Genomic DNA, 25771 nt, shown 5'->3' with positions numbered 1-25771 from the left:
TGATAGTAGGTTTAAGTTTAGCCATCTCTTCCTCTACGGTGCATGTAGTCTCATAGGTTTATGTGAGGCAGGACATTCTTCACGCTTGGGACATATGGTCCTGGGTGAGGTGGCCTTGCTGAGCAGAAAATTAAATAATTCCAATTTATTACACCTTGAGTCTAATTTTGTAGGTCTAGCTGTCATTACTATTGGTCATAATAACGCCGTACTCACCAAAGTGATTCATGAGAGTTGCGAACAAAATAAAAAAAGAAACTTGAGGTTGTAAACCAGCCAACAGTGTAGCCAGATTATCTAAACCACTTTTTGAGGGATAAACAAAAAAAGGCCACACATGTAATATCTTTAATAATCCTTCATTGCACAAGAAAATTGCGTGTGCGCACAAAAAACAAAAAGTATAGTGGATTACAACTGACAGTTGTGTAATAATTTTACCATCCGAAACCTGTCTGATCATCTGACCAATCGTGTCTTGTCCTGTCTGACTTTTTCCAAGTGTCACAGAATCCCAGATCTCAGCAGTTATCTTGATCAGTTTCATGAATATTAGTGTCGGGCAAGTTAAGGGAAAAATATAATCACTTGTTACATATAACCAATTGAAAACCACATTACTTCACAAATTACTTAATATGTAACTTTCCTTACTGAGCCCGGCACATCAAAGGTCCACACCTACACGTTGCATCATCAGTATTTAACACGTCTAGAAATGGAAAACGAGGCATTGTGCTTCACTGCAGCAAACAGACAATCTATGGTCAGGAGGTATTTCATTACCTGCCATACGTTAGCTTAGCTATCTTAGCTAAAGAAGACCTGTCCTCAACTGAAACCAAAAGTAGGCAAATCTACAAGTGGTTAGCTAGCAGCTAGCAAGACACAACATGTAAGTAAGATAACTTTTGAGATACCAGGAGGTGTATTTCTCCTTTTTTAGTAGAGGCTAACTTGACACCGTGTCCCCGCTCTAAGCTAACATGTCCCTTCACAGCCTGTCCTCTGAGTGCACAGAAACTACCAATAAAACAGCAAGCAAGTTGACTCCCAAAGTAACAGAGCGTTACTGGGATTGGTAGGCTAGTAGTTCTAATCCTTACACTGCTCGTTACTGAAAAAAAGTAATTAGTAATTTATTGCCTAACACCATTCATCACCGATAACAGACTGAACTACAAACAAAAGACAGAAGTTGTATTAAACTGGAGCTGTCCTATAATATATTTGTTTTGGTGCCTGTGTGACAGATCTTAAACTGCGCTCCAGCAGCAGTTGGTTGAGCAGCCAGGCAGGTAAAGTGTACAGTACCTGGGGGGCATGAAGGTAAATGTGAGAAGAGCCCATGTGAAGGTGGCTTTAATAATTCAGATGGAAAACAGGTCGGTTTTGAATGGCGTGGCTGGGTACTTAACATACACTGAAATAAAACAGCTAGCAGGCAGAGGGATTTTTCATGCCGTCGCTGAGGTGTGAAGCTACTGTAAAACTCGTCCATGATACTGTGATAACTTTGCAAGGAGACACCAACAGCCAAAAATTACATGCTAAAAGCCTCCATTCCCCACAGGCAGTGGGCACAATTTTACAGATTATTTGCCTCCTCCTGTCACTGAGATTTTGAGTGAGGGGTGTTTGCATTACAAGTGGAACCAGCTGTCTAGGGCTTATATAACACCATGTGAGATAAAGGACTTACTCAGCTGCAGTCAAAATGAAGAACAGGACTCTACACATACATGCATACACTGTTCACCTGGACAACATTCACAGGCAAAGTGAGCAACTGAAGATGAAGCTGTTTCTGTCCCTGGCTATCACTAACAACACACAGCAGCAAGGGGGAACACCTTGTTGTGCACTGTGTCAGCAAAATAACACTACGGAAGAAATCCCTGCAGTAATGCATCTCCAGACCCAATGATACTAAGAAAGGAAACATTTTTACCCTATTCTTTTAGACAGGGGCTGCAACTTATAGCTACTTTCATTAAATCCTTGACTACTTTTTTTTAGTTTCTTCAATTTTTAAACTTCAATTCTGAACTGAAATATATCAACAATATTGAAAGAGTTGCCATGGAGTCTGATACAGGTGAAATTACTCCCCACAGGACGAACTGCACACACTTTGGTGGTCCACTTGCGCCATCAACATATTTGAATTTTAATTTGTCCAGTATTTCCATTAATGACTGAAATACCTCCGAATGTATGACGTTCCCCTCAGCTATATTTTATGTTGAGTGCTAACCTGTGTTAGCATGCTAAACTAAGATGGTGAACATGGAAAGCATTATACCTATTAAACATCAGCGTATTAGCACTGTAACTGCTTACTTTTTTTATTATTTGCTTAGTCTGTAAAATGTAAGAAAATAGTGGAAATTGTCCATAATGATATCCAATGAGATGTTTTTAAAATGATAATTTTGTTTGATCAGCAACCTAAAACCCAAGGATTATCACATTTGTGGAGCTGGAACCAGGAAATGTTTGAAAATGTTTGCTTAAATCACTTAAATGGTTAGTGAATCAATATATTACATTACACACATCTAGCAGATGCTTTTGTCCAAAGAAGTGCAGGCCAGATGCACCAGCTGAGCTACAGTCACCTTGTGTTTTGTTCTTCCACTAATTAAATAATTAATCAAATAATTGTTTCAGAATCTCATAACGCAGAACTTTAAAGAATGAGTTGTGCCCTCGCTCATCAAAAACAGATTATTGATTGTTTCCAGACAAGGCAGAATCCCACCAAGAGAGGCGTTGATAATTACAACAGATCAGCTTCCAAAACAATATTTACAACGAGGAGCATCTGCTTCACAATACACTTGAACATGTTCCTGCTTATATACACACACACCCACACGCACACACACACACACACACACACACTTGAACAGTAAATCCAAACAGCTGAATGGAGTTAGGTAACGTCAGATGAGCTGAGCCTGACAGTTCAGCCTGTGTGTGTTCAATGTGGCGAGGTCCTTGGTGGGTTATGTGTGAGGCCATCAAGGCAATAATAGCACAGTATGATAAAATAAACTCCCATTAAGCCTCCTTACTTCCCCACACGGACAGCTGAGGCTGGGGTGAAAATTACAGGCTGTGGAGGTACACTTAGTTCTAGCAGATGCCTTTAGTCACACTGACTGACCCTCAGCTGCCCTTCTGGCTTTATTCCCCTCCACCAGGAGGATTTATATATACATTTGCATCCTACATGACTTTATGTAACTGACATTCACTCAATAACCCAGTTACATTTGAACAAGTCAAGACACAATTTTCTGAGATTCAAACACATGTACTACTCAGTTGGCAGTTGGCACCCATGTCATGCAAGGTACTAATTCTCCTTGCTGCTGCTGTGAACCTGACAAAGAGACGTGGGTGGGTCTGCCCCTGTTTTCCAGCCCGTGGAGCATTGTAGGCGCTGTGGTGGCAGTGCCAGCCTGCATGCAGCCCCCGGGGGGGGGGACGAGGACTGCTGCTTCTTGAGCGCTTGGCGAAATGAAGGAGATGACAAGCATGGGAGAATTAACCAACTGAGAGCTCAGGGAGAAATAATGAGGGAGATCTGACTATTCTGCTGGAGTTACGCAACCGGCAGCAACACAGCCCACATTGTTTGGGGCTGTGGCAGTTCATTATTTATATATCTTTTTATATTCTCATCTACAACTGTGCGCTCAACGCCAGAGGCTCAGCGACTGATGGGAAATCCTGCTTGCCTGTCTGTTGGTTAAAAAAGAAAAACGTTAGACGAATTAATGTCAGATGAAATTAAAGGCCTGTCTTCAGGCTTCACTTGAACATGGACATGCTTGTACACTTGGTGACCCCAGAGTGGGAGAGGCTGTCAATGCAGCTGTAAAACTGGATCCTGGAAGTTGATCCAGTGAGCTGATGGAATTTAAAGGAGTACTCCAACAATTTGGTACTGAGACAGAACAGTTAAAATCAAAGCAGCAGTGGCAGAGAAATGCCGACTTTAATCCCCCAACATGGGTCAAGCGCCAAAAACAATGTATCCTACATTTCCCACAATGCAACCAGCATTAGACCTTTCCTGCCTGGTAAATGGCCACATCTTTCAATCTCCTGAGCCACAGTCTGTAACCTAAGCTTCCTGTTAAAAATGTGTAGTCTCCAAGTCAAAGCTGAGATAAGCCTGATGACATCACTCTGACATCATTAGGGTTATTTTTTAGGCTTTAGAAAGCTTCTTTACAGCCACAAAAAAACATTATACAACTATTTTCACTGGCTGAGCAGTACCAACCGTAATGTGTAAAACCCTCTAAGCCCCTCTAAGTTTTGTTCTCACATACAAATTCACCCATAAACGTCGCAGGCATCAAAAATAACGGTAAATCAGATTAAGGCGCATTAAAATGCGGCTCGCTATGGCTGGAAAGGAAATAAACAAGTAGGTCATATTTTTGTGCATGTGTTGGTGTGAGCGTGTGCGTGCCCTGCCCGCTGCTACATTTTCCCATGCCTCTGCTCAATGAGAGGGGTTGATCTCTACGTTTTCACACACAGCATGTCCTACTTAGCGCCCCTTGAGATGTACAGTTAAACAGTATTCACCTGTACCTCTGGAGAGGCAGAGGAATATCTCTTTGTGTGTCTTCCAGCCTCTGTACTCGTGTATTTGCGTATTCCTTGCTCATCCCTTTAAAAATGCATAAACCTTTTATGCGCTTCTGTCAAATATCTCACAAACTGGCATGCAGCATAATTCAGGAAGGGTGACAGAAAATCATTACGGACAAAACATGATCTCCCTTTTAGATAGCCAATTACTGGTGATGAATGCCAGCCAGAAGAGGGCAAAATATGCAGAAAGGCCATCCCCTTGTCAGAGCCAGGCTGGGTACCTGCCCGCAACCCCAGAGACACGCAGATGCTATTGGAACACTTCCTTGTGCTCTCTCTCCTTCACAAACACACACACACACACACACACACACACACACACCCACTCTTCCTTCCTTGACCCCCACCTTTCTCTGACTGTATTGATCTGTTTTGACAATGTCCGTTTGGCTGAACGGATGCTAAATAAACCCTAGCTTGCGGCCTGTCCGACTGCGCCCAGCATTCCCGTCCAGTTAAGAGACGGTTTCGAGCGGTAGCATCCAGCCTGCTGCGGCCATGTGGCAGGCGCTCCTTTTGCTCCAATGGGATTGTGGCTTTTGGAGCATTAATAATGGTCTTCACTCATTCAAAACCACTGAATGCCAACGTGTCGAGATATACAGGCAAGGCAGAGTGATGTAATCCCACAACAATACCGTGCATTTAAAGCTAAGCATGACAAGCATGCACCAGAGGAACCAGAGTGTCAGTTGTTTGTCTTCAGTGGTCAAGCAGTTTGAAGACTTGAAAGTCACCGATGGGTGTGGTCAATCAAACTTAGAAATTGGATACAAGACAATGCCCCTATCTGCTGGGGTGCATATTTTCTCGTTCAAATCAATATAAACAACATTATTACAGTGCAATCACAACCAGTTACTGCTCAGGATGGAGGCCCAACGGGGCAGAATATGATTTCATGAAGAATTTGCTTTAAATGTTACTGTAATAGTCATTTTCATTTTGAAACAGCGTTTGCGCCAAAACAAGCAACCACAGCATATAGTGAGCTACACTTGAGACCGCGTTTGAACATAAAACTTCCCACATACAGTCCAAAACACACAGGCATAAAAAACAAAAAAAAAACAGGCCCAGAAAAAGCCAATCCTTTGTTGTGCAGCAGAACCAACCAACGGGATGCAGAGAACTGTTGGGGTTTTTCATGTGCAGCTTACATCTTGAAACAAGCCAATCACAAGGCATTATATAAGGAGGAGGAATTAAGTGTATGCATTTGAAATAGAAATAATTTTTATGTAAATAATTTACAGCTCAAAGACAAAGAAAAGATAACTAAAAACAAACTAAATTTACATTGTGTATTTACTGTACTGCATCCCGACCCGTCATCATCTCGTAACACAGGAATGAAACTGAACTGTACGAACAGGAATAGAAACAGGAACCTGGCCTCATGTGACTCTCAGGACCTACAGTACTTTCTCTGACAAAAACATGATTGCTGAATTACACAAATAAAATAATTAAATAAGTAAGATAAAAATGATATGTTTTAATTAAAACTATTTGACATATAAGACTCAGTGGTGCCAGGATGTCCTTTGCCTGTAAATCCATTTTGGGATACTTTTTTATACAATTAATTATTAAAATATTTTTTATACAAAGCACATTCATGTTTTGATAAAACGTGATGCATTGTTATAAATGAATTGCCCAACAGTGTATAAAGTAACCAGCTACATTAAAATGCTACTTACACGATAATGCATTATCGATATAATAATATAACACTGACAGTCACTCTGCTGCAAAACAAGCACATACTTAAGATTTTGAATGCAGAATTTTTAGTTACTGTCACCAGCGTTGAAAGTATCTTTCACTTTAAACTGTTCTCAGGTCAGACTCACAGGGAGATTATTACGGAGTTCAGGTCCCCAAATGCAGATTGTAGCACAGTATCTGTGGATCTGAGGGCTCTACTGAAGTCGTACTGGCAGCATATCAACTATAGAGTCTGTGACAAGATTTAATAAACAAGTAAAAGGATGTTAACGGTCTATTTTAAACTGGAAGCCAGTGCTTGGACTTCAGAGCCGGAACGATGTGAGCCCTTTTCTCTTTCTTCCCAGTTAACTGCATTCTGAGTGAAGGCTTAAGTATTCACAGTCAGCCAGTGTAGGAGTGAAGAAAGAGTCAACCCACACTATTTTCCCCTGTGGCCTCTCCGAGGACGGATTGCAGTGCGATTGCATCTCCTTCATTGTGTCTCACAATCCATAGATCTACATGCTGCCTCCTAATTAAGGGCCACTTTGCTGATTTTTAACTTGAATCTTTATTGTGAGCGGATGTGAAAATTTGACATAAATCTTTCTAATGCATTCTGTGTCAAAAGAGATAACCCTTATTGGCTAAGGGGGGGAAAAAAAACACTCATTATTACACTTTATTTAACAGAAAGAAAATTTCATAATGTTGTCAGAACCAAAGTCCGCCACTGAGGAAGTGCACAGAAGAGAGGGGGAACTATACAGGACTGCTACTCAGCTTGCTTCCAGATATCAAAATATTGAAAGGTAATTTGATTAACATTCAAGACTGATTAATATAAGAAGATTAACATAGTGGGCCATCATCTAATTTTATCATTTTTGTCCAAAAAACATTCTTTTTTAGTAAAGAAATATTTGTATTTGCATGGAGTTTGTCATATGATGTATCTTAGCGGGGGGCGGGGGGGCGGGGGGGTTTAGCTTAAGTTAGCATAAAGACTGAAATTGGGGGAAACAGCTAGCCTGGAAGATATGAACACAAACTGTGATTTTTAGGCCTCGTTTTCAAGTCAAAACAAGAGATTGATACGTCAACAAACACCTAAGGGAGCCACTATTGGTGATTGACTGTTTATGAGCTCATACATAATATGAAATTCAGTGCTGGCAAGTCCACTGCGGTTACTTACAACGCCAAACAAGCTCTGCACAGAGCAACCGTAGCACAAAAGTTACTACAACAAAGCATTTATTTTCTACTTACAGCTGTTTTTTTGTTTTTTTTACAGCAAGCTTTGTTTCTCGGTGTGGGCCTCAATGAATGTAAAAGACATAAATTAATACAATCCCCCAAAATTCCACCTCAGCCGTGTTCATGCAAACGCTGAAGCGGGGGCCGATCTCGCACATACAGTTAACAAGCTTATCAGTCAAGGAGCTTAGGCTCGGAAGAAAAAAACATTCAACTCTTCCCAATCAGCTGCCCAGTATGGTATTGGACTAAAGTAATGAAGATGTGCTGGGAAACATCTAACACTCACACACTTCCCTGGAGGTGCAGATAATCAGCTTTTCTGAGCAACATTGGCTGAAATAGGCTCATAAATCTGTAATAAGGACCTGCACTTCAGAGCAGTCCAGCTTTTCTCTCCCTCTTTCTCTCAGTCAAAATGGTGCCCTGAATATCGACTCCACCGTATGCACATAGCAATCCAATGTGATTCTCAAGGGAGGTGGACGGCTTGAGAACGACATACTGTATCCTCAAAATATATATCGAAGACATCTATGTCACTTATGACCACGTAAAAGATTGTTGTCCTCCTTTCCCCCCTACAGTTTGAGTTCGGCCGTGACAGCGAAGTGCCGTACACAGCAGAGCGGCAACTTGTGCCAGGGACTCCAGGGGCAGCCAAAACTCACAGTAGCTCCCCTCGCTCGCTGCGCTGCGCACACCCCTGCAGGTGTGGTCCACACATCGTAAACACTTTATTAATGTACAGCAGCGAGTTCCAGGAATAACCACAAAAGCCAAGTGTGTATATACTCACAGGCCTTTCTCCAGATTAATATAAAATTAGAGCTCCAGCATTTTTCTTCTCATTTTCCTCACGGCGGTCCAAAGATTTTCTAACCAACAAGCCTTCGAGGGAATCGTGATATTTGCCATTTGCCATTGGTATACATAAATATCAGCGTCTGCTGCTCGTCCTTGTCTATGCTTCAAGTGAAATTACACGTCTCATCACCATAACAGACATTCACATGCAGTAGGACAGGTAGAGTACATTGACCACGGGGTTTTTGAAAAGGCTGAAGGTTAATGGGCACTGTAAAATATAAAGTTTAGTGTCTACACTGTTGTTGCGGCCTTGAGCTACCACTGGAGTAATGACAGGGGAGAATGACATTATGTCTGTTCAGGAGAATGTACAGTATATTACTCAGCCTAAGCCAAGAAAACCAAACATGTAATTAAAAAAAAAAAAAAAAAAAATGAATTTGTGTTTCATGTTCTTCCCCCAAAACGGGATTTTTAAAAAAGCAAACAAGTTATTCCACAGACTCTAGGGAAAATTCTACACATATTGAGCCGTGAGGAAGAAGCAAAGCTGACAAACACACTGCTTTGTCCCTGTGCGACACAGGAGCAGACTCACAGAATAACACTGGTGATATTCTATATTTTTCTTATTGTCAGCAAATCCCCCGAGAAGCCCAATGCAACGATAAATTGATCCCACTCACAAGTATTGTCTGTGTAACCCGAAGCCTGATGCAAGTTAATACTGTACGTAACGTGTATCTTCATCATCATGAACGTGGGCACTGTAGTTTATTTAGAATTAATCCACATTTACCACTTTTATGTAGTAAATATTTACTAGATTACCAAATGTGTATTAATCCATGGTTGAAAATAGCCCCCAACCAATGCACTATTTAGTTCTGCTAATGTTTGCTAAAAACTGCAGTGCCCAGCTGTTTGACGAAAATTACTGACCCTTTCTTTTAAATTGAATACTTGTTTCTGAGGGATTTGTGTCTTTGATAGGAACCAGTTAGCTTGGACCTGAGTACCTAAGTACTGAGAGATGGACAAACACATTCCTGGTTTTGGAGAAATACTTCAAAGTCTTCCTTTAATGACTTTGGTAAATAAAACGAGCAATCGCATCATTTTTCTACTAACAACAAAAACAACCATATTTTCAGCAATATGTTGCAGTCCACATTTTGAAAAGATTACAAAAATCACCAACATCATAATCATTGTTCAACTCGACGCTTGCAGCTGTACGTGCCGGTCGGAGTGTCTGTCATCGGTCACCAGGCAGGAGTGAAGAGCTAAACTCAGACTTGAGATAATCTGATTAAGGTAAACAGCTCGTCCATTGATACCTGCTGGACTGTGAAGTCGTCAGAGCAAAGCCCAAGTGAGATGTGAAGCGAGACGGAGGCCGGCCGGTCTCTGACTCCCTGTGCGTTGTTAGTCCATCCATTACATCTCATTGCATCAGACCCTGAAAAGTAAACGGCTGCCAAATGAAACGCCTAATTTGGGTTTGGAGACAAGAAACGCTCTTTTCTTGGCCTCCTATGTACTCCAGTGCTGGTATCTAACTTTAAATTAGTTCAACATGGCTGTTTTATATTTTATCTTGATCTCATCTTTTAACAGTTTGAATGTGTTTTGAAACATACATTCAAAGCGGACTCTGTAGTGCAAACATAGCCTTGTCCAACTTCAATACAACATGGTTGACTTTGTACCAATACACGTGCTCTGTCTGAAGAAAGAAACCACCCACATTATGGTTCCAACCCCTCACTTCATTTAACATAATCCATAATGCATAAAAATATAATCTCCACCTGACCAAATGTCTAAAAATGTTGGCTCCGATGAGTTACTACATCTTCGCTTGGAATGAAACTGATAGGACTCTGAAAATAGCAGCCTGCCAGTGTTCTGAAATATTCAGCATGCGAGTGTGTGTGTGTGTGTGTGTGTGTGTGTGTGTGTGTGTGGAATCATTTGTGGCTTCAGTGCAGCCCGAGCAGGTCACAGAGTAACTGTCCTGGACAACAAGTGCTGTTTGTTGTCTGCTTTGACAGAGGCAGTAGTGAAGGGCAGGGACTCCATTCAGGAAGCTCCCTGGTGATACTGTGTGTGCGTGTGTGTGTGTGTGTGTGTGTGTGTGTGTGTGTGTGTTTCACAGCAGCCGTTGGAGGAGCCTGACTGTGTGTATGTGTGTGTGTGTGTGTGTGTGTGTGTGTGTGTGTGTTGACCGCTCTGGTCAGCGACTGAGCCTGGATTTTATCCTGCCAGATTAATTGTCAGATTCCAGATCATCTGGGATTTACTGTTCAAGACAAGCAGGATGTTGCAGACAAGAAAGTGTGGGAATTCTGTGCAGGCGATTAAGCGATGTGCTAAAAAGAAAAAAAGCAACAGTTTTAATTTTCTTCTAACAAATTTCCTGGGTGATATTACTCAGTGCGGTGCTGAGACGGATGAAGCAGAATATTTGCTTCTTTGAAATGGTTTTCAATTATCAAGGCAGCACCATAAGATTGGAGTGAGCTGATGAGGGAATGAACAAATACGTCACATAAATCACAATTATTCTAGCCGCCATGATGATGCAGATCCATCCTGGTGTGGTTTCAAGCAAGGATAATGCATTATTGCAGTGAGAATAAAGGTTTTATTTATTTATTTATTTTTTTTTTTTTTATCAAAACCTCATTTCTGATTTTGAATTAGGTCTGTGTTCAATTACTTATCAAAGCAAACAAGTCCAGATTATTACTTCTTTTCATGACCACTAGCTGGGAGGTCAGTGAGTCAGAGTGGTTCATGTTTGTCAGTGCTGCTCAGCAGAGGGTGATGCAGGAAGGTGACCTTTCCTTCCACAGAGCAATGGGTGTAGCAGGAAGTTGTGGTCCCTCTGGCCTCCAAGCACCCTGGGTGCTGGGGGAATGAAGGGGGCCCTGAGCTCCAAACAACCATGCCCTCCTGCTGTGATCTCCCATGGACACCCGTATGTCCTACGTGTGTGTATACAGCAATCCATTGCCTGATTTTCTTGCGTGGACAGGAGCATATGCTATGTGAACTCCAATCAAAATGGAAATGAGTTAAATATGCAGGACTTTCCTCTCTGTTTAGAGTTCAAAAAAGTGTCACAGCCTGCACAGACTGGCGAAAACCCCTCTCAACATTAATGGAAACTGAAAAGCTCCTGACTCATGAGGGGGATTTGTCATTGATGTCATCACCACATGGTTAGTGGCGACTCTTGTGCAAAACAACAGAGAGAAAATGTGTTTTCGCTCAGCCTCTGTAATCTGTAGAGCAGCTGTCGAGCTGTTGTTTTCAGGCACTTTTTTGCGCAGCTGGAAGTGGACATTTCAAACAGAGTGCATATACACTCTCAGCTATATGGTGATAATTGTTTTATCATCATCAAGCACTGCACAAAGGAGCAGATGATGCTGATAAACAATACAGTTTTTACTGTAGAGCCATTGCCGTCCTACATTTTTGCTGAACTATCGTGCTTTTATTCCAAAATGGACAGAATGTGCAAAATGGATTTATGTGTATCTACTGTTATTCATGGCTTTTGGTTTAACAAACCTGCAAGCTTTTACAACACACATAAAGGGACTCCCACAGGCACATTATATATCTTGCATTTTAAATGCTTTTAAAAAATTTTTTTTTTTTTTTTTGATGGTATCATAGTCAAACTGTTGATATACCCTTTATATTTGGTGGGATTTGTTATTGGTAGTATACCAGGCATTTTACAGTGTCAGTGATGCATACAGGGATGTCGCCAGTGCAAGGGAAAAGGAGTAGAGTACCCGCCCCCTGTAGTAAACCCACCTCACTCCACACAGATAAGAAAATATCACATGTTTTTAAGTCTGTTAAATGTTTAAGATTTAAAAATGAGGTCTTGATAAGCTACAAAATAAAGCTCTGGACAGTAAAGTTACAGTGCACCCACAACATAGTATTCACTGGCAGCCTGGCTGAGGGCTCTAGCTCTTAATGTTTCTCTCTGCTTCAGCTGAACAATGGAGGTTTTTCCGTCGATACACTGGCTTGCTATTGCAGTCCGGAGCCCAGTATCCTCTCTGCACTGAGGTGCTGCAGATCAGATTGGCACCGAGCAGCGTAAACAATCTACGGCTGCACCAAATCAGACGGAAATCAAAATTCAGGCATGTGAGAATTGGAATAACAATGGCGAGTGACATTTGCAGTTTGTGTGCGCCCCTTACCTTTATCTTGACTTGAAGAAATGCTCTCCTCCTCTTTCGGATTTGCAACCTGTGTTATTATGGACGTGTTGTCCATGGAAACGAGATGTTATGCACCTTCGGCTACACCGTTTTATTCCTTGGTAAACATTACCAAGTGTACTACAGTCCCCTGGCTGTGCACAGGCTAGAGCGTCCGCTGTTTGCAGCATTAAAATCCCATTTTATTCGAAGCGTTCAGTCCCATTCCCCGGAGCTTACAGACGAGACGAAATGTCAGTGAGGAAAAGCGGCCACAGTGCGTCCAACATCTGAGGTGACAGTCCGATGTGCAGGAGACAAACAAAGCGTCAGTCCTGCTTTGAAGCCGTGTGTGTCCGCTGTAGCTGTTGCAGGCAGCATAGCCCCCGCCTTCTGCTGCTGCTGCTGCTGCTGCTGCTGCCGCCGCCGCGCTGCTGCTGCTGCTGCTACTGTACGCTCCGGCTCCACTCCACACACTACAATATCAACTGCGTGATACGGTTACAGTGTTTACCCGGAGATGGCGACCGTCCTCCTGCCAGAGAGCCAAGCGAGCTCACTACAACAACAACAACAACAACAACAACAACAACACGCCTTCAACATTACATCTATTATCCCTCTCCGTCCTGGCTGAAAAGACTCAGTCCGCCCACCACTCACTGTATGTTGGTATTCTTTCTTATCCTTAGAAGCTGGGGGGGGGGGCATGTCACACAGCTTCAAGCCTCAGGACACACTTACAGACAATAATCAAAAACATAATTGAGAATATGTTTGCAGATTCTTCCAAATATAAATTGCACAAATATAATTTAGAAAGTATTTGTGCAACCCCACCCTCACTAACCAATTCTGTAAAAGAAAACATTTTTTTTCACATTTTCAACATATATTTAACTTGAAAAAAAAATGTTATGGGGTGAATAAGGTCTTCCCCATTGCCTAAATGTTGTTTCAAACCCTTTCTAATAATGCCAGCACTGTAATCCTGGTGGCGTTTTAACAAATCCTGCTATTTCAATGATTATTTTTGGCTTAAAAGGGTCAAACTGAACAAATTTGACACAAAAAAAACATTTGAACCAGGCTTTAAAAATTAACCATGTGAAATTTACATGTAAATAGAGAATGTAAACTCCCCCCTCAGGATGTCATTACCCTAAAATTCCCTTAAAGCAACACTGAGGACATGACGTAGCAATATCTAGCCTGTGGCGTCTACAAACAGATCTAATAAAGGAGTTTGTTTTGCTAGGAACATGTCTTTAGTCGTCTCCCAAAAAACACAAAAAGTGAGTGGGTGTGTTCAGGTAAAAAATAAGTACCGCCCGGGCCCAAGCTGAGATAACCCTGATGTCATCACAGTGACGTCATCAGGGTTATTTTCCTCAGACTTCACGAAACTCCTCCAGAGCCACAGAAGACTTTAAACAGCTGTTTTCACACGCTTGGAAGCTCTCCCCACGATTGATGGCCTCTACAGTGTGCGTAAAAATCAGTGGAGTGCCCCTTTACTCTGAGGTTTACATCATGTAGCCCATCCCTGTCCCTTGATCTGATATCCTGCTGTGCACCAGAGACCTACACCCTCCACATGCACCGATAAACAAATATTATTCATGCTATTTCAGCCTCAGTGGACCGTAGAATAACAACACGGGAGATAAAGTGGCTTTCTGGTGCGTTGCCAACAGTGACGTGTCTGAGTGTTCGTCCCTCTTCACCTTCGCTGTCACTTTAATGGAGCAGAGGCCCACACAGCCCTAAATGACACCACCTGAGAGACAAGTGTATGATGGCATATGGACGGGAGGAAAAACAGCAGTAAGTGCAGGCTGTCATCTGTTGATACTGCTCATAATTAGTATGTAATCTCCCGGCCGATATGATGCTCGCTGTGTGGGTCTGTCACGGTGTTTACAATAATGTATGTGTACAATTGACACAGCAACACAGGTCTCTGAGCCACTTTGCACTATCGCAATCTCTCCTCGGCACTTGACAGTCGGTGTCAGGTTTCTGTGTGTGAAGACTACATGGCCTCTTGAAATCTGATGACACAGCATGTGTGTAACCACAGCTTGTTTACTTTATATAGATTAGATATAAAATTATTCAAAGGAAAAGAGGAGGAAGTGAAAGTATTGAGAGTTTTTATAGCAAAAAAACGTCTGTGTCATAAACTGTTGGGGGGGAATGATCAATCAGTGTTTGGTAAATGTTGGAGGTTTAGCATCATCAATAACAATAATCAGGCAGTAATCAGAATATATAGGAAAAAAAACCAAACATTGTTAGACATTGTAATCAATGGCTTTATCATACAACATACAAACTAGACAAAGTGAAAGACAAAAATAATGATGATAATGAAATAGATTAAACAATACAACACATAAGCTCCAATAACACATCACTTTACGGGCGAGTCATGTAACATTGCTAAGCACCTTATATGACATATATGGTCATCTATAAATAAATCTTATATAACAATATTTACAGCTGTTTAACACATAAGTGGGACTCATACAATGCCTGAGCATTATGGGTGCTCATTAATAAAAAAAAAAACTAAACTAAAACAAACTATAAATTAAATGAAACCCTGAAGTGGCAGCCAACAGCAGTCAGTCCAGAATGAATGATTGTGGTTGTCTCTAATCGTTGTTAGACTGAGCACAGAACGCATGAGCTTATTTGAGCCTGTACATAATCATTTCTTTTTTTGAATAAATTTCAGCTACAGGCTAAAAACATGTCCTCGCAGTCTTTGCGGTAGAGGGTGTGGTGGGTGGAATAAAGAAAGATCCGCACATAATGCACCGACACTACCGTAAGACATGAAACCAAACACTGAAGTATTCACTTCTTGATCATCGACATCAAACACTGTTGGCCTCTGACATTTCTCTCTTGGAGGGAATTGAATGGCACTGCCCTCCAGCAGCGTATTTCTGTTGATGAATAATTAAAATAAATATGGTCTTGATATTAACTTTGATAGGACACAGATGATCTTTTTCACTGCCTTCAAATACATCTGGTGCGCTGTCAGACTGTGGGTGCTTGAATGTTTTATGAACGTGGGTGTAGTTCAGTGAGGAGTTGCAATCGCATAATCCTCTCTCTCTCTCTCTCTCTGCATGGGCCTCTTTCACTTTATTTTCTCAGGCTGTTAAACACAGCTAAACAATGACATGGTGAGGCTTGTAAAGGGACATGGTTCAGTCCAGGAAGAGAATATAGTCTCATGTCCAGAAGTTCCATGAGGCCTGCACATAAATTCAAGGAGGCAAACACTAAAAAAAAAGACATGAGACAAGCAAAAAACGTGTAAAAGGCAGATACAACTTGCTTGCTTTTCCTTTTGAGCAAGCTGATAGCCGACAGATGTTACAAAGGTAAGCTTGATAACTAACAAAGCCTGTCTATAGCTGTCTAAAAATATATGTAAACCTAATTAACTGTCACAGTCTGTTTTAATTTTAGAGTTGAAGAGCTCCCTCAGACCACTCTTTGTACAAAATAATCAGTAAAATGCTGTGCTTGGACATTTACTGCTGATGTTTTTGTGGTTTTGCTTCTGCACAAACAATGATTCGTTTTCTTGTGGCGCCACCTTGTGGATTACACTTGATCTCAACTGCTACAGGCTATTTTCAAGTGAGCTTATTTTAAATGTAGACACATTTAGGAAGATTAAGTAACATACACTCAGTTGTGACTTTATTAGGGACACCCAGGTGAGATGGTTGTAGTCTAAGGCAGCAATTCAATACAATACAATACAATACAATACAATGCAATGGTGTCACAATCTGCAGCCTCCAGAATGATCATGAAGTTGAATGAACACCTCTGTAAAACACTTTATACTGAATATTATAACATAAAGATATTAATAGCATATATATATATATACATCATTTGTACAATGAAAATGTGCACGTGATAACCACATTTTGGACAACTGTGAAAAAGGACTATTTGATCAATGGAATTTGCCAAGTCAACAATCCAACATGACCACCTGAGCTCCAGGCTGTTTACTGTCAATCAGCAGACAAACCGACGCTAACATGCTGGTTTCAACAGAGCGTGAACTGACTGAAAAGAGCTTCAGAAACCAGCCATCATCAATCGAATGCCACGATGTCTTTTTATCATTGAGGGGTATTAAAATGATTGAAACAGTAGAAATCACATCTCGTCATTCTCCTGCAAAATCAGGACAGGTTTTAATTAGGGCTCAGATTATTAGATTTGAGCCCTGGGGATACATGGAGATTTATCCTGTGGAAGGAATGATTGACGGTCTTTACCAAGATACAATTTTGGTAAAGGAATCAGACGAAGCAGATATCACAGGATGGGTTATTACTCCGGCTTCAGTGATAGATGACGGTTTATGTGAAGTCCTTATTAAATCTGATTTTCTGCCACTCCAACATAACAGGACTTTGAATGAACAAAGAGGATCTGAAAAATGCACTTCGTACTTTGTTCCCCAGCAGGCTTCTTAAGAGGTGTTTATGTACCACAGTTTTAGAACAAGCTATGGGAAGGCTACTGCATGGTTTTCTGAGCTTTCAAGAAGAAAATCTGTAGGATGACTGTTCAAATACAGTTGATTAGGAGGGTATCAAACATGTATTACTTTAAACACTGAATTGCAGAAGTAGATAGGGTGTTTTGGTACTTCATCTACCAACAAGGTGCAAAGAGAAACGAAAGCAGTTAGAGTTAAAAAGTCTGCCTTGACCCTGGTAAAGGCCACAATCCACACTCCAGTGGTTCATCACAGGAAGACTTTGTTCTCTGTCTGTAATATAATCACTGTTATTTTGTTGTTGTTGTTTATTTTTTATTCTTTTTGAAAGACAGCTGTTTACATAAGACTACATTCTGTACTTTAAGCAACACAGAGCAAAGTTGGATTCAGGAAATAATAACAGTACTTATGGTAAGTCAAAACTAAGAGATAATTATTAAATAAGTAAAATAATTACAAAGCACAATTTTTTTTGTCAAAATAATGAGAAAGTGAGTCATAATTCAAATCCAGATTTTATTTCATTTGTCTCACTCTCATATATATATATATATATATATATATATATATACACATATATATTTATTTATTTATTTATTTTTTTGAGAATTTTACTTTTTTTCATGTCTCACTATTTTTGTTGTCTTTTTTTCACATTTAATTTTCTTATTTTTCCTGCCATAAGTTGGTTCCATATAACTTCAACCACGGAAAATGACATGTAATAGCCAATGGATATTTTTAAATTATATTTTGCCACGTTATTTCACTTTTAGTTTAGGTAATCGTTCGTTGCGAATCTGCCGATAAATTGCCAAGTGCTTGTGACGCGTAACGAAAGTGCTGGTCGGGAGCGGAAGCAGCATTTACCTATGTTCAGAGATTTCATCATTCTCCTCTTCTCGCATTACGGCGGTCCATGCTTCTTCGTAGCGCAGCATCAGCACTGCTGAGGACCAGCACTGAGATTTCCTCCTTCTGTCCGGTGTCCACGGTCCGGTTTGTTCGGCAGTTGCTCCGCTACCCGCCCAGAAACAGGCCGTTTTCAACGTCGGTCTGCTTGTGTAAGAAGAAGAAGAAAAGCCTGTGGCTGCAGCTGGCGGAAGGACAAACCATGGACGGCAACATTGAGGAGATTCTCGCCCCTTTGAGGCTTGCAGTCAAAGAACAGGTAACGCTCACTTATCTCACACTCTCAACTGATATGAACTAAGTCGGTTTGTTTAGGATTAGATATGTCTTTATTGTCTGAGGCTCAGTCACACACACCCAGTAGCTTGCCAGGCTAACCGGCTAACTGACCGGCTCCTTGTAAACCTGTCAATGAATGAGGATAGCCATTTCTTGCTAGCTAACCGCTAACGATAGCTGACAGTCATGTCTGCGCCCTTTGCCACGTTTCAGTGTGCTGCTGCTGCTGCTGTTGCAGACATTTGTGAGCAGGGTGGGGTTAAGAAAGGAGGCCAACTTAATCCTGCTACGAAAAAAAAAAAATCCAACAATCAGCTGATGGCTTTGTTAACATGCCCAGACTTGAGTTGAGTATTTGTATCTGGCTCAGGGATTTTCTGTGTGGAAGTCTCAAGCCTCCTGTCTGTTTTAGGGGGACCTGGTTCGTCAAATGAAACAGGATGGTGTCCCTGATGTCGATGTTACTAAAGCAGTGGCTGAACTGAAAGCAAGGAAGAGAACTCTGGAGGCCAAGGTGAGTTATTAAAAACCAGTTCAACCGCGAGTTTGAATACACTTGATTAAATGCGAACGCAGTCTTCTCAGTGAGTCAGAATCATTCAGTTCCAAACCTTGCGTCATTGCAGAATAACAGACATATGAAACATGATTTGCAATGGGAAGTGCTTATTCATCACACTGGTCCACTGTCCCTCAAATAATCATATACTTTATATCAAAAATTGGGAAGTGTATGCACACTTTTGTTCACTTGTATCAATACACTGCGTTGACAAGCATCATGACGCAGTCAAGTAGATGGTGTGTTCAATTTGGACATTACAAATATGCCACTATTCAAACATGGACACTGTTCTTAGATTTTCCAAAACTAGCCCTGCTTATGCAAGGAAACTATATCTTAAATTCAGTTTTTTTATATCTTGAAAGCATTATGGTGTATGTAAGAAAAATTGTAGTAAATATTATATTCTTTGCAGGAACTGGCATTACAACCCAAAGATGACATCGTTGACAGAACCAAGATGGAGGATACCCTCAAAAGGCGATTCTTCTATGACCAGGCCTTTGCCATCTATGGAGGTAAGATTAAGACAGCTAATAGTGGGAATGAAGGTTTCGGTTGTTGAGTATACGACCGTACACGTAGGCTTTAAGCATTCTGTTACCATGCAGTAATTCCTCTTAGGTGTGAGCGGCCTGTATGACTTCGGCCCTGTGGGCTGTGCCTTGAAGAACAACATCCTGCAGGCCTGGAGGCAGCACTTCATCCAGGAGGAGCAGATCCTGGAGATCGACTGCACCATGCTGACCCCCGAGCCTGTCCTCAAGTACGTGCATGGAAATGCTTTCTGTCTGCTGATTATAAATGTGTTATTATCACTGTAGCGTGAAAGTGCTTTTCTCTTCTATCGTATCTTCTACAGGTTTTAAACGGTTTTTGATTGTTGTTTATGTATGAACCAAGTGCCTGGTGGTTCCTAGAGTCAGCTCCAAAGTGCTGAACTCTGGGTTTTTATTAACAGGCGCATATTGATTCTGTAGTTTTATGCATGGAAGCTGTCACCATAGCAGCCTTCCATAGCCCGGCTACAGATACAGTTTTGAACAAAATCAAATATTATCATCTTTTTTTTTTTTTTTTTTACATGATGCATCTGACTCCTTTTGTTTGTTGCTGTTATATTTCTCCAGGACGTCAGGACATGTGGAGAAATTTGCTGACTACATGGTAAAAGATGTCAAGAATGGTGAATGCTTCAGGGCTGACCACCTCCTCAAAGGTAAGCCTCTACGCTTCCACTACTGTGTAAACTAAAGATTAGTCATCCCAAAAGCTTCCGCAGCGGAGGTCTCTAAGTTTTTCATCTGTATTATTCATGGGATTCTGCAGTGGGAGGCATGGACACGGTCCAAACTTGTAGTGTCAGTGGCTGCTGCTGGTTGGCCAGTTTCTGAGTATCACTGTTGTGCCCGAGGGAGAATGGAAGTGACTGGACCAGCAGAAATCACACAGGGCTTTCATAGCAATACAAGCTACTAGGATCACAGAGGCTGGAACTGTGCCAAAAAGCTGGCAGAAAAATTTCAGATATAGGGAGAATATGTCAGTGCCTGAAAGACTTAGTGACAAGTGACCCAAATGCCAAAAGAAATATAATTAAACTTGAGAGTGTTATGCATCTCCTGTGACATTTGGACATTATAGTCTTTTTCAGCAAATATTCACATTTTTGGCAAAAGAAAATGATTTATTTTATTTGACTTTTAACTGTCATATGTCACACTGTGTATTATCATAGCTGTTTGTGAGAGTACTGTTTTCATGTTTGCGTTGTACAGCCCATCTCCAGAAGCTGATGTCTGATAAGAAATGTGCAGCAGAGAAGAAGGCTGAGATGGAGGAGGTCGTCACTCAGGTAACTGAGTGAAAATGCTTGCCTATGTGGAAAAGCTGTAATCGACAAAGCTATAGATGATTCACTGTACTGTTTTTTTTTTTTTTTGTTTGTTTTTTTTGTTTTTCAGATGGACAACTACACCCAGCAAGAACTGACTGATCTGTTTGTGAAATACAACGTCAAGTCACCCACTACAGGAAATGACCTCACACCTCCTATTTCCTTCAACCTGATGTTTCAGACGTCCATTGGACCAGGGGGGAACATGCCAGGGTAAAAACGCCACATAATATGTCCTTAGATGTTCTCAAATGTGTGTCGTTGTTGAGTCATTCTGACACATATTTTGATCTGCAGCTATCTGAGGCCTGAAACAGCTCAGGGAATCTTCCTCAACTTCAAGCGTCTTTTGGAGTTTAACCAGGGAAAACTGCCCTTTGCCGCTGCTCAGATAGGAAACTCCTTCAGGAACGAAATCTCTCCTCGCTCTGGACTCATCCGTGTGCGGTGAGCGCTACTCCTGCTCAACCGTCATTTGTCTCTGTACATGAAGAGAAGTGATTTCTGAGAGATAAAGCAGGAATGTAACCACTCTACATTTTCTACGCAGAGAGTTCACCATGGCTGAGATTGAGCACTTTGTGGATCCCAATGAGAAGGTCCACCCCAAATTCTCTAGTGTAGCTGACCTGGACATCATTTTATACTCCTCTAAGGCCCAGACCAGTGGACAGTCTGCACAAATCATGAGGCTGGGAGATGCTGTGGAGCAGGTAGGAATCACTGATATCTGAACTAAGTATATTTCAACTGTAGAGGAGTATTGGTGCTTTCAATAAATAAAGTGTAATATGGATATGTAACCAAGTATGTAGAGCTCAGGAAATTGCTTCTTAACTATAATTCTGCTTTTGAGATCGGAAGAAAAATCTTGATGAATATGATCTATTAAAAAAGTTTAAGCAAATTAGATAAGGAGTAGTCTTAACTCAAGGTCCAGTATTATAATCGAACTGCTTTTTCCGAGGTCAAAATTATTAGTTTTTCTCACCTCCTGTCTCATGCAGGGAGTGATCAATAACTCCGTCCTGGGATATTTCATCGGGAGGATCTACCTCTACCTTACTAAAGTTGGTATCGCCAAAGACAAGCTGCGTTTCCGACAGCACATGGACAACGAGATGGCTCACTACGCCTGTGACTGCTGGGACGCTGAAGCCAAAACCTCCTATGTATGTTCCGTTGCAGTTTTTTTTTTTTCCTCATGGCTCTTCAGGGAGTCCACACACTGTTCCTCAGAGTAATATATCTGTCCCTTGCAGGGCTGGATCGAGATTGTGGGGTGTGCTGACAGGTCTTGCTTTGATCTGCTATGCCATGCACGAGCCACCAAGGTCCCTCTGGTTGCTGAGAAGCCTCTTAAAGAACCCATATCCTTAAATTGCAGCATTTAACGCTGCACAAAAAAATCCACTGTGATCCATAAAATGTCCAAGAAATTCGAAGTACTCAACTGCTTAGCTCTTCTTCAGTCAGTCTCCTTAATTTCTCCACACAAAGTTGTAAATGTCGTCCAGTTTGAGCCCAACAAAGGAGCCATTGGAAAAGCGTATAAGAAGGATGCCAAGATAGCCATGGAGTATCTGTCCGTGTGTGACGAGTGCTTCATTACAGAGCAGGAGCAGCTACTTAACGAGTCTGGGTGAGTGCTGTTGATGGCAGGCCGTATGGGCGCCCGATGAAACATTATGGTTTTGTGATTTATTTATTTTTTTCCAAAACAGCCAGCATGTTTATCTTTACTCCTCAGAGAGTTCACCATCGAGACGGAGGGCAAGACGTTCAAACTCACAAAGGACATGGTCAGTGTGAAGCGTTTCCAGAAGACTCTGCACGGTGAGATTCGCTCAGTACAGATGTGAGGTAGATTATGCTGGGGAAACTGTGAGTGACAACCTCAGCAACATTCATCCGCCTCTCTTCTCCACAGTGGAAGAAGTCGTTCCAAATGTAATCGAGCCCTCCTTTGGCATCGGTAGGATCATGTACACCATCTTTGAGCACACATTCCACGTCAGAGAAGGTGACGAACAAAGAACGGTAAGCAGAGCGTGTTGATCAACAGTCCTGAGTAACATTGCATACTGGGAGGGGGTGATATGATTTATGTAATGATATTGACACTACTGCCCCTGTAAAATGCCATTTAGCCTTGCTGATTTTTTTTGCTGCTACTTGTAGTATTGTTGTGCTCCGGTATTCTTACTGTTCATTTTGCTGTCTATTTATGTTCTTAACCATTCATATAACAGTTTTCTGTTCTGCTGCTTTAATGGGCTTTTTGTAAAGAGCTGTTTAAGAGCGTGTTTTCCTCATAACATCAACGTGAAAGCCCCTTACAAGCAAATGGAATACATTTAATTATTTATTATCTGAACAAATAAAGACATAAACCAGGTGGTAGGTTCAGCTTGAAGGAACACGGAGTTGAAACATTATTAGTACCTGAGTATAACATCTGTTTTGTGTTTACTGTGTGGCTTAATGACCTTGAAGATAAGAGGTTACTTGTGGCTGCTAACTCTGACAGTATTACTGAAATTTAAATAGTTCACAACTTGCACAAAGTCTTCAGTGACTGAAACCACACAGATTAGATGAAAGCTGTTTGTTTTGTTTTGTTTTTTTTTTGTTTTGTAAAGTAATGATGATAAAAACTTGGCAGTGTCACCAAATCCTAAAACAGTTTGCCTGTATCACCCACAACTTTTGTAAACTGTTGTTGCATTTTGCATGTAAAGCAGAAATTTGTTAGTTGGCTGGTTCTCTGTAATGACCATTTGTGTTTTCTTTTTTTACAGTACTTTAGCTTCCCTGCTACTGTAGCTCCATACAAATGTTCCGTCCTGCCTCTGAGTCAAAACCAGGAATTCGTTCCCTTCGTGAAGGAATTATGTAAGTACCCACATAATGATATTGTATATGTTCCGTTTTTGTCTCAAGAGGAGAAATAGTATGTTCTACAGTCCTGGTTAACTTTCCTCTTTCTCCTTCTCAGCCGAGGCGATGACTAAGAATGGTGTGTCTCACAAGGTGGACGACTCCTCAGGATCCATCGGGAGGCGCTACGCCAGGACCGATGAAATCGGAGTGGCGTTTGGCATCACCATCGACTTCGACACAGTGAACAAGACGCCACACACAGCCACTCTGAGAGACCGAGACTCAATGAGGCAGATCAGGGCCGAGGTAGAACATCAGTTCCGTTTTTCAGTTGTCCATTTCACATGTCTGAACAGTGTAACTTGTGTAACTACAGTGAGTGTGTATTGGGGTCTGAGTGCAGCCAGAACATGGCTCACTCAATGGTTATTGTGGATGCTGGCTTGCTACTTTGGCAATGAATCCTGTGTAGAAAGGTGTAAAGGGCAACACACCAGGTGATGCGTCGTCACCTCAAGCTGTGCGACTGTGTCATGTCTTAGCATCAGTGCATGTCAAGGCTCCAGAAAAGCGGCAACTGCCAGTATTTAGACATTGTTGCTACTGTACGTCGACTTCTTTTCTGACTGAATGGTGCGTCCGATTTGTGCCATGGGTGTCAGATTAAGAGGAACTACTCAGTGTAGTCAGTTTTCATTACACACAGCTGTAGTTAAACCGTGTAACACAATCAAGTTAACACTCTTCCTGTCTCCTCAGGTCAGTGATTTGCCTGTGATTGTTCGGGATTTGGCCAACGGCACATTGACCTGGGCTGAAGTGGAGAGCAAGTACCCCATCTTTGAAGGACAAGAGACCAGCAAGAAGGACACGGTTGAAGAGTAAAAACTCACTCGTCTGCCAGCCACTCCGTGAAAATCCACAGACTTGTTGCGTATGCATCACCAGGAAAGAAAATATTGCAACTGTATTGTAATAAGCTATAGTGGTGCACCGAGCCCTCCTTCTGTTCTCCACCACTGCAATCACTAAAAATGTCATGTATTCATCATATCTAACAGTTGTGGAAAAGCTTGCACAGGACTGTTGTTTCTTTCGATGAGCAACATTTCATCCATGTATGACCATGTCGATGTTTTAAAAGGGAGAAAATGTAATCAGGTTGTTTTGAGTCGTCAGTGGAAGGAGGCGTCCACCATTCCAGTTTTCAGGCAGATTGGATTGAGATATTTAACAATTTCAATAAAAACAGCCAGCACTTACTGGACACAGACATACAACTCTAATGTTTTCTATCAAGTTGTCAAAAGGTAACGGACAGAGCCAAGTACAAGCACTAATGTCCAGTGTTCCCTGTCACATCCCTGTCTCTGCCTCCGTCTCCACCAACACCTGCAAATTCAGATGGAACGAGGGGCTTCGAAACACGTTATGAAAGAGAATCTGTCAATGTTTAGCATGAAATAATAATTTAAATATAGTCTATTAAAAGGGAAACTTTGGGTAAAGCCTCAGTTGCTTTATGAAATGTAACCTTACGTAAATGTCCTGATTAACCCATGTAGAATCGAAATATAACGGCAGCTTTTTAACAGTGACTTTAATCGCTAGCGGGTCTTAGATGGTTCCTTAATGTGAAGCTGTGGATTCCTGCTGTCAGAGTGTGTACATCCAGTAGAGAGTATTTTGATAAAGACATGTTCCTGGGTATAGATTTAACTAGATGGTCAAAATGTTTCTTTAACTCATTAGTTATCAAAATCTACTTCATTGCTTGATACGATTTATTAAAAAAAAAAAAAAAAAAAAAAAAAAAAATCCCCTCTGCAGCTGGATAGTCCTGTGATAAAATGTGGAAATTCTGACTTACTAACCAATACCAGGGCTAGACTAACAGCTGGGCAAAGTGGGGTAAGTGGCTCAGGGCCTCAAGGGTATGTGTGCAAATGTGTTTAGGTTCATAGACTACTAAA

General features: G+C 41.4%; 2 protein-coding genes across 3 annotated transcripts in view; one reads left to right on the top strand and one right to left on the bottom strand.

The window, feature by feature from the left end:
- Positions 1–13242, bottom strand: part of ctdspl (CTD small phosphatase like) — a 31539-nt gene extending 18297 nt beyond the window's left edge. Inside the window, exon 1 of one of the 2 annotated variants that reach the window (XM_022744263.1) lies at positions 12705–13242. In XM_022744263.1, the coding sequence (XP_022599984.1) occupies positions 12705–12780 (76 nt within the window). In that variant the 5' untranslated portion in view covers positions 12781–13242. The remainder of the gene's footprint in view (positions 1–12704) is intronic. The other variant, XM_022744264.1, reaches the window with a different exon arrangement.
- A 4912-nt stretch (positions 13243–18154) lies between these two features.
- Positions 18155–25073, top strand: LOC111221002 (glycine--tRNA ligase). The gene is made up of 17 exons (XM_022744320.1): positions 18155–18433; positions 18866–18967; positions 19434–19536; positions 19643–19784; positions 20149–20237; positions 20797–20873; positions 20983–21128; positions 21213–21362; positions 21466–21628; positions 21923–22087; positions 22178–22285; positions 22412–22557; positions 22666–22751; positions 22846–22955; positions 23717–23810; positions 23914–24104; positions 24558–25073. Exons 1-17 carry the CDS (start codon positions 18182–18184, stop codon positions 24681–24683), a joined length of 2250 nt encoding a protein of 749 aa, XP_022600041.1. The 5' UTR covers positions 18155–18181; the 3' UTR covers positions 24684–25073.
- Positions 25074–25771: the final 698 nt, after the last annotated feature.

Source organism: Seriola dumerili, unplaced genomic scaffold (assembly GCF_002260705.1).
Source record: "Seriola dumerili isolate Sdu_G_001 unplaced genomic scaffold, Sdu_1.0 BDQW01000079.1, whole genome shotgun sequence".
In the NCBI taxonomy this organism is placed as follows: domain Eukaryota; kingdom Metazoa; phylum Chordata; class Actinopteri; order Carangiformes; family Carangidae; genus Seriola; species Seriola dumerili.
Note: the sequence above shows the minus strand (reverse complement) of the source record. Positions and strands in the feature narration are given on the sequence as shown.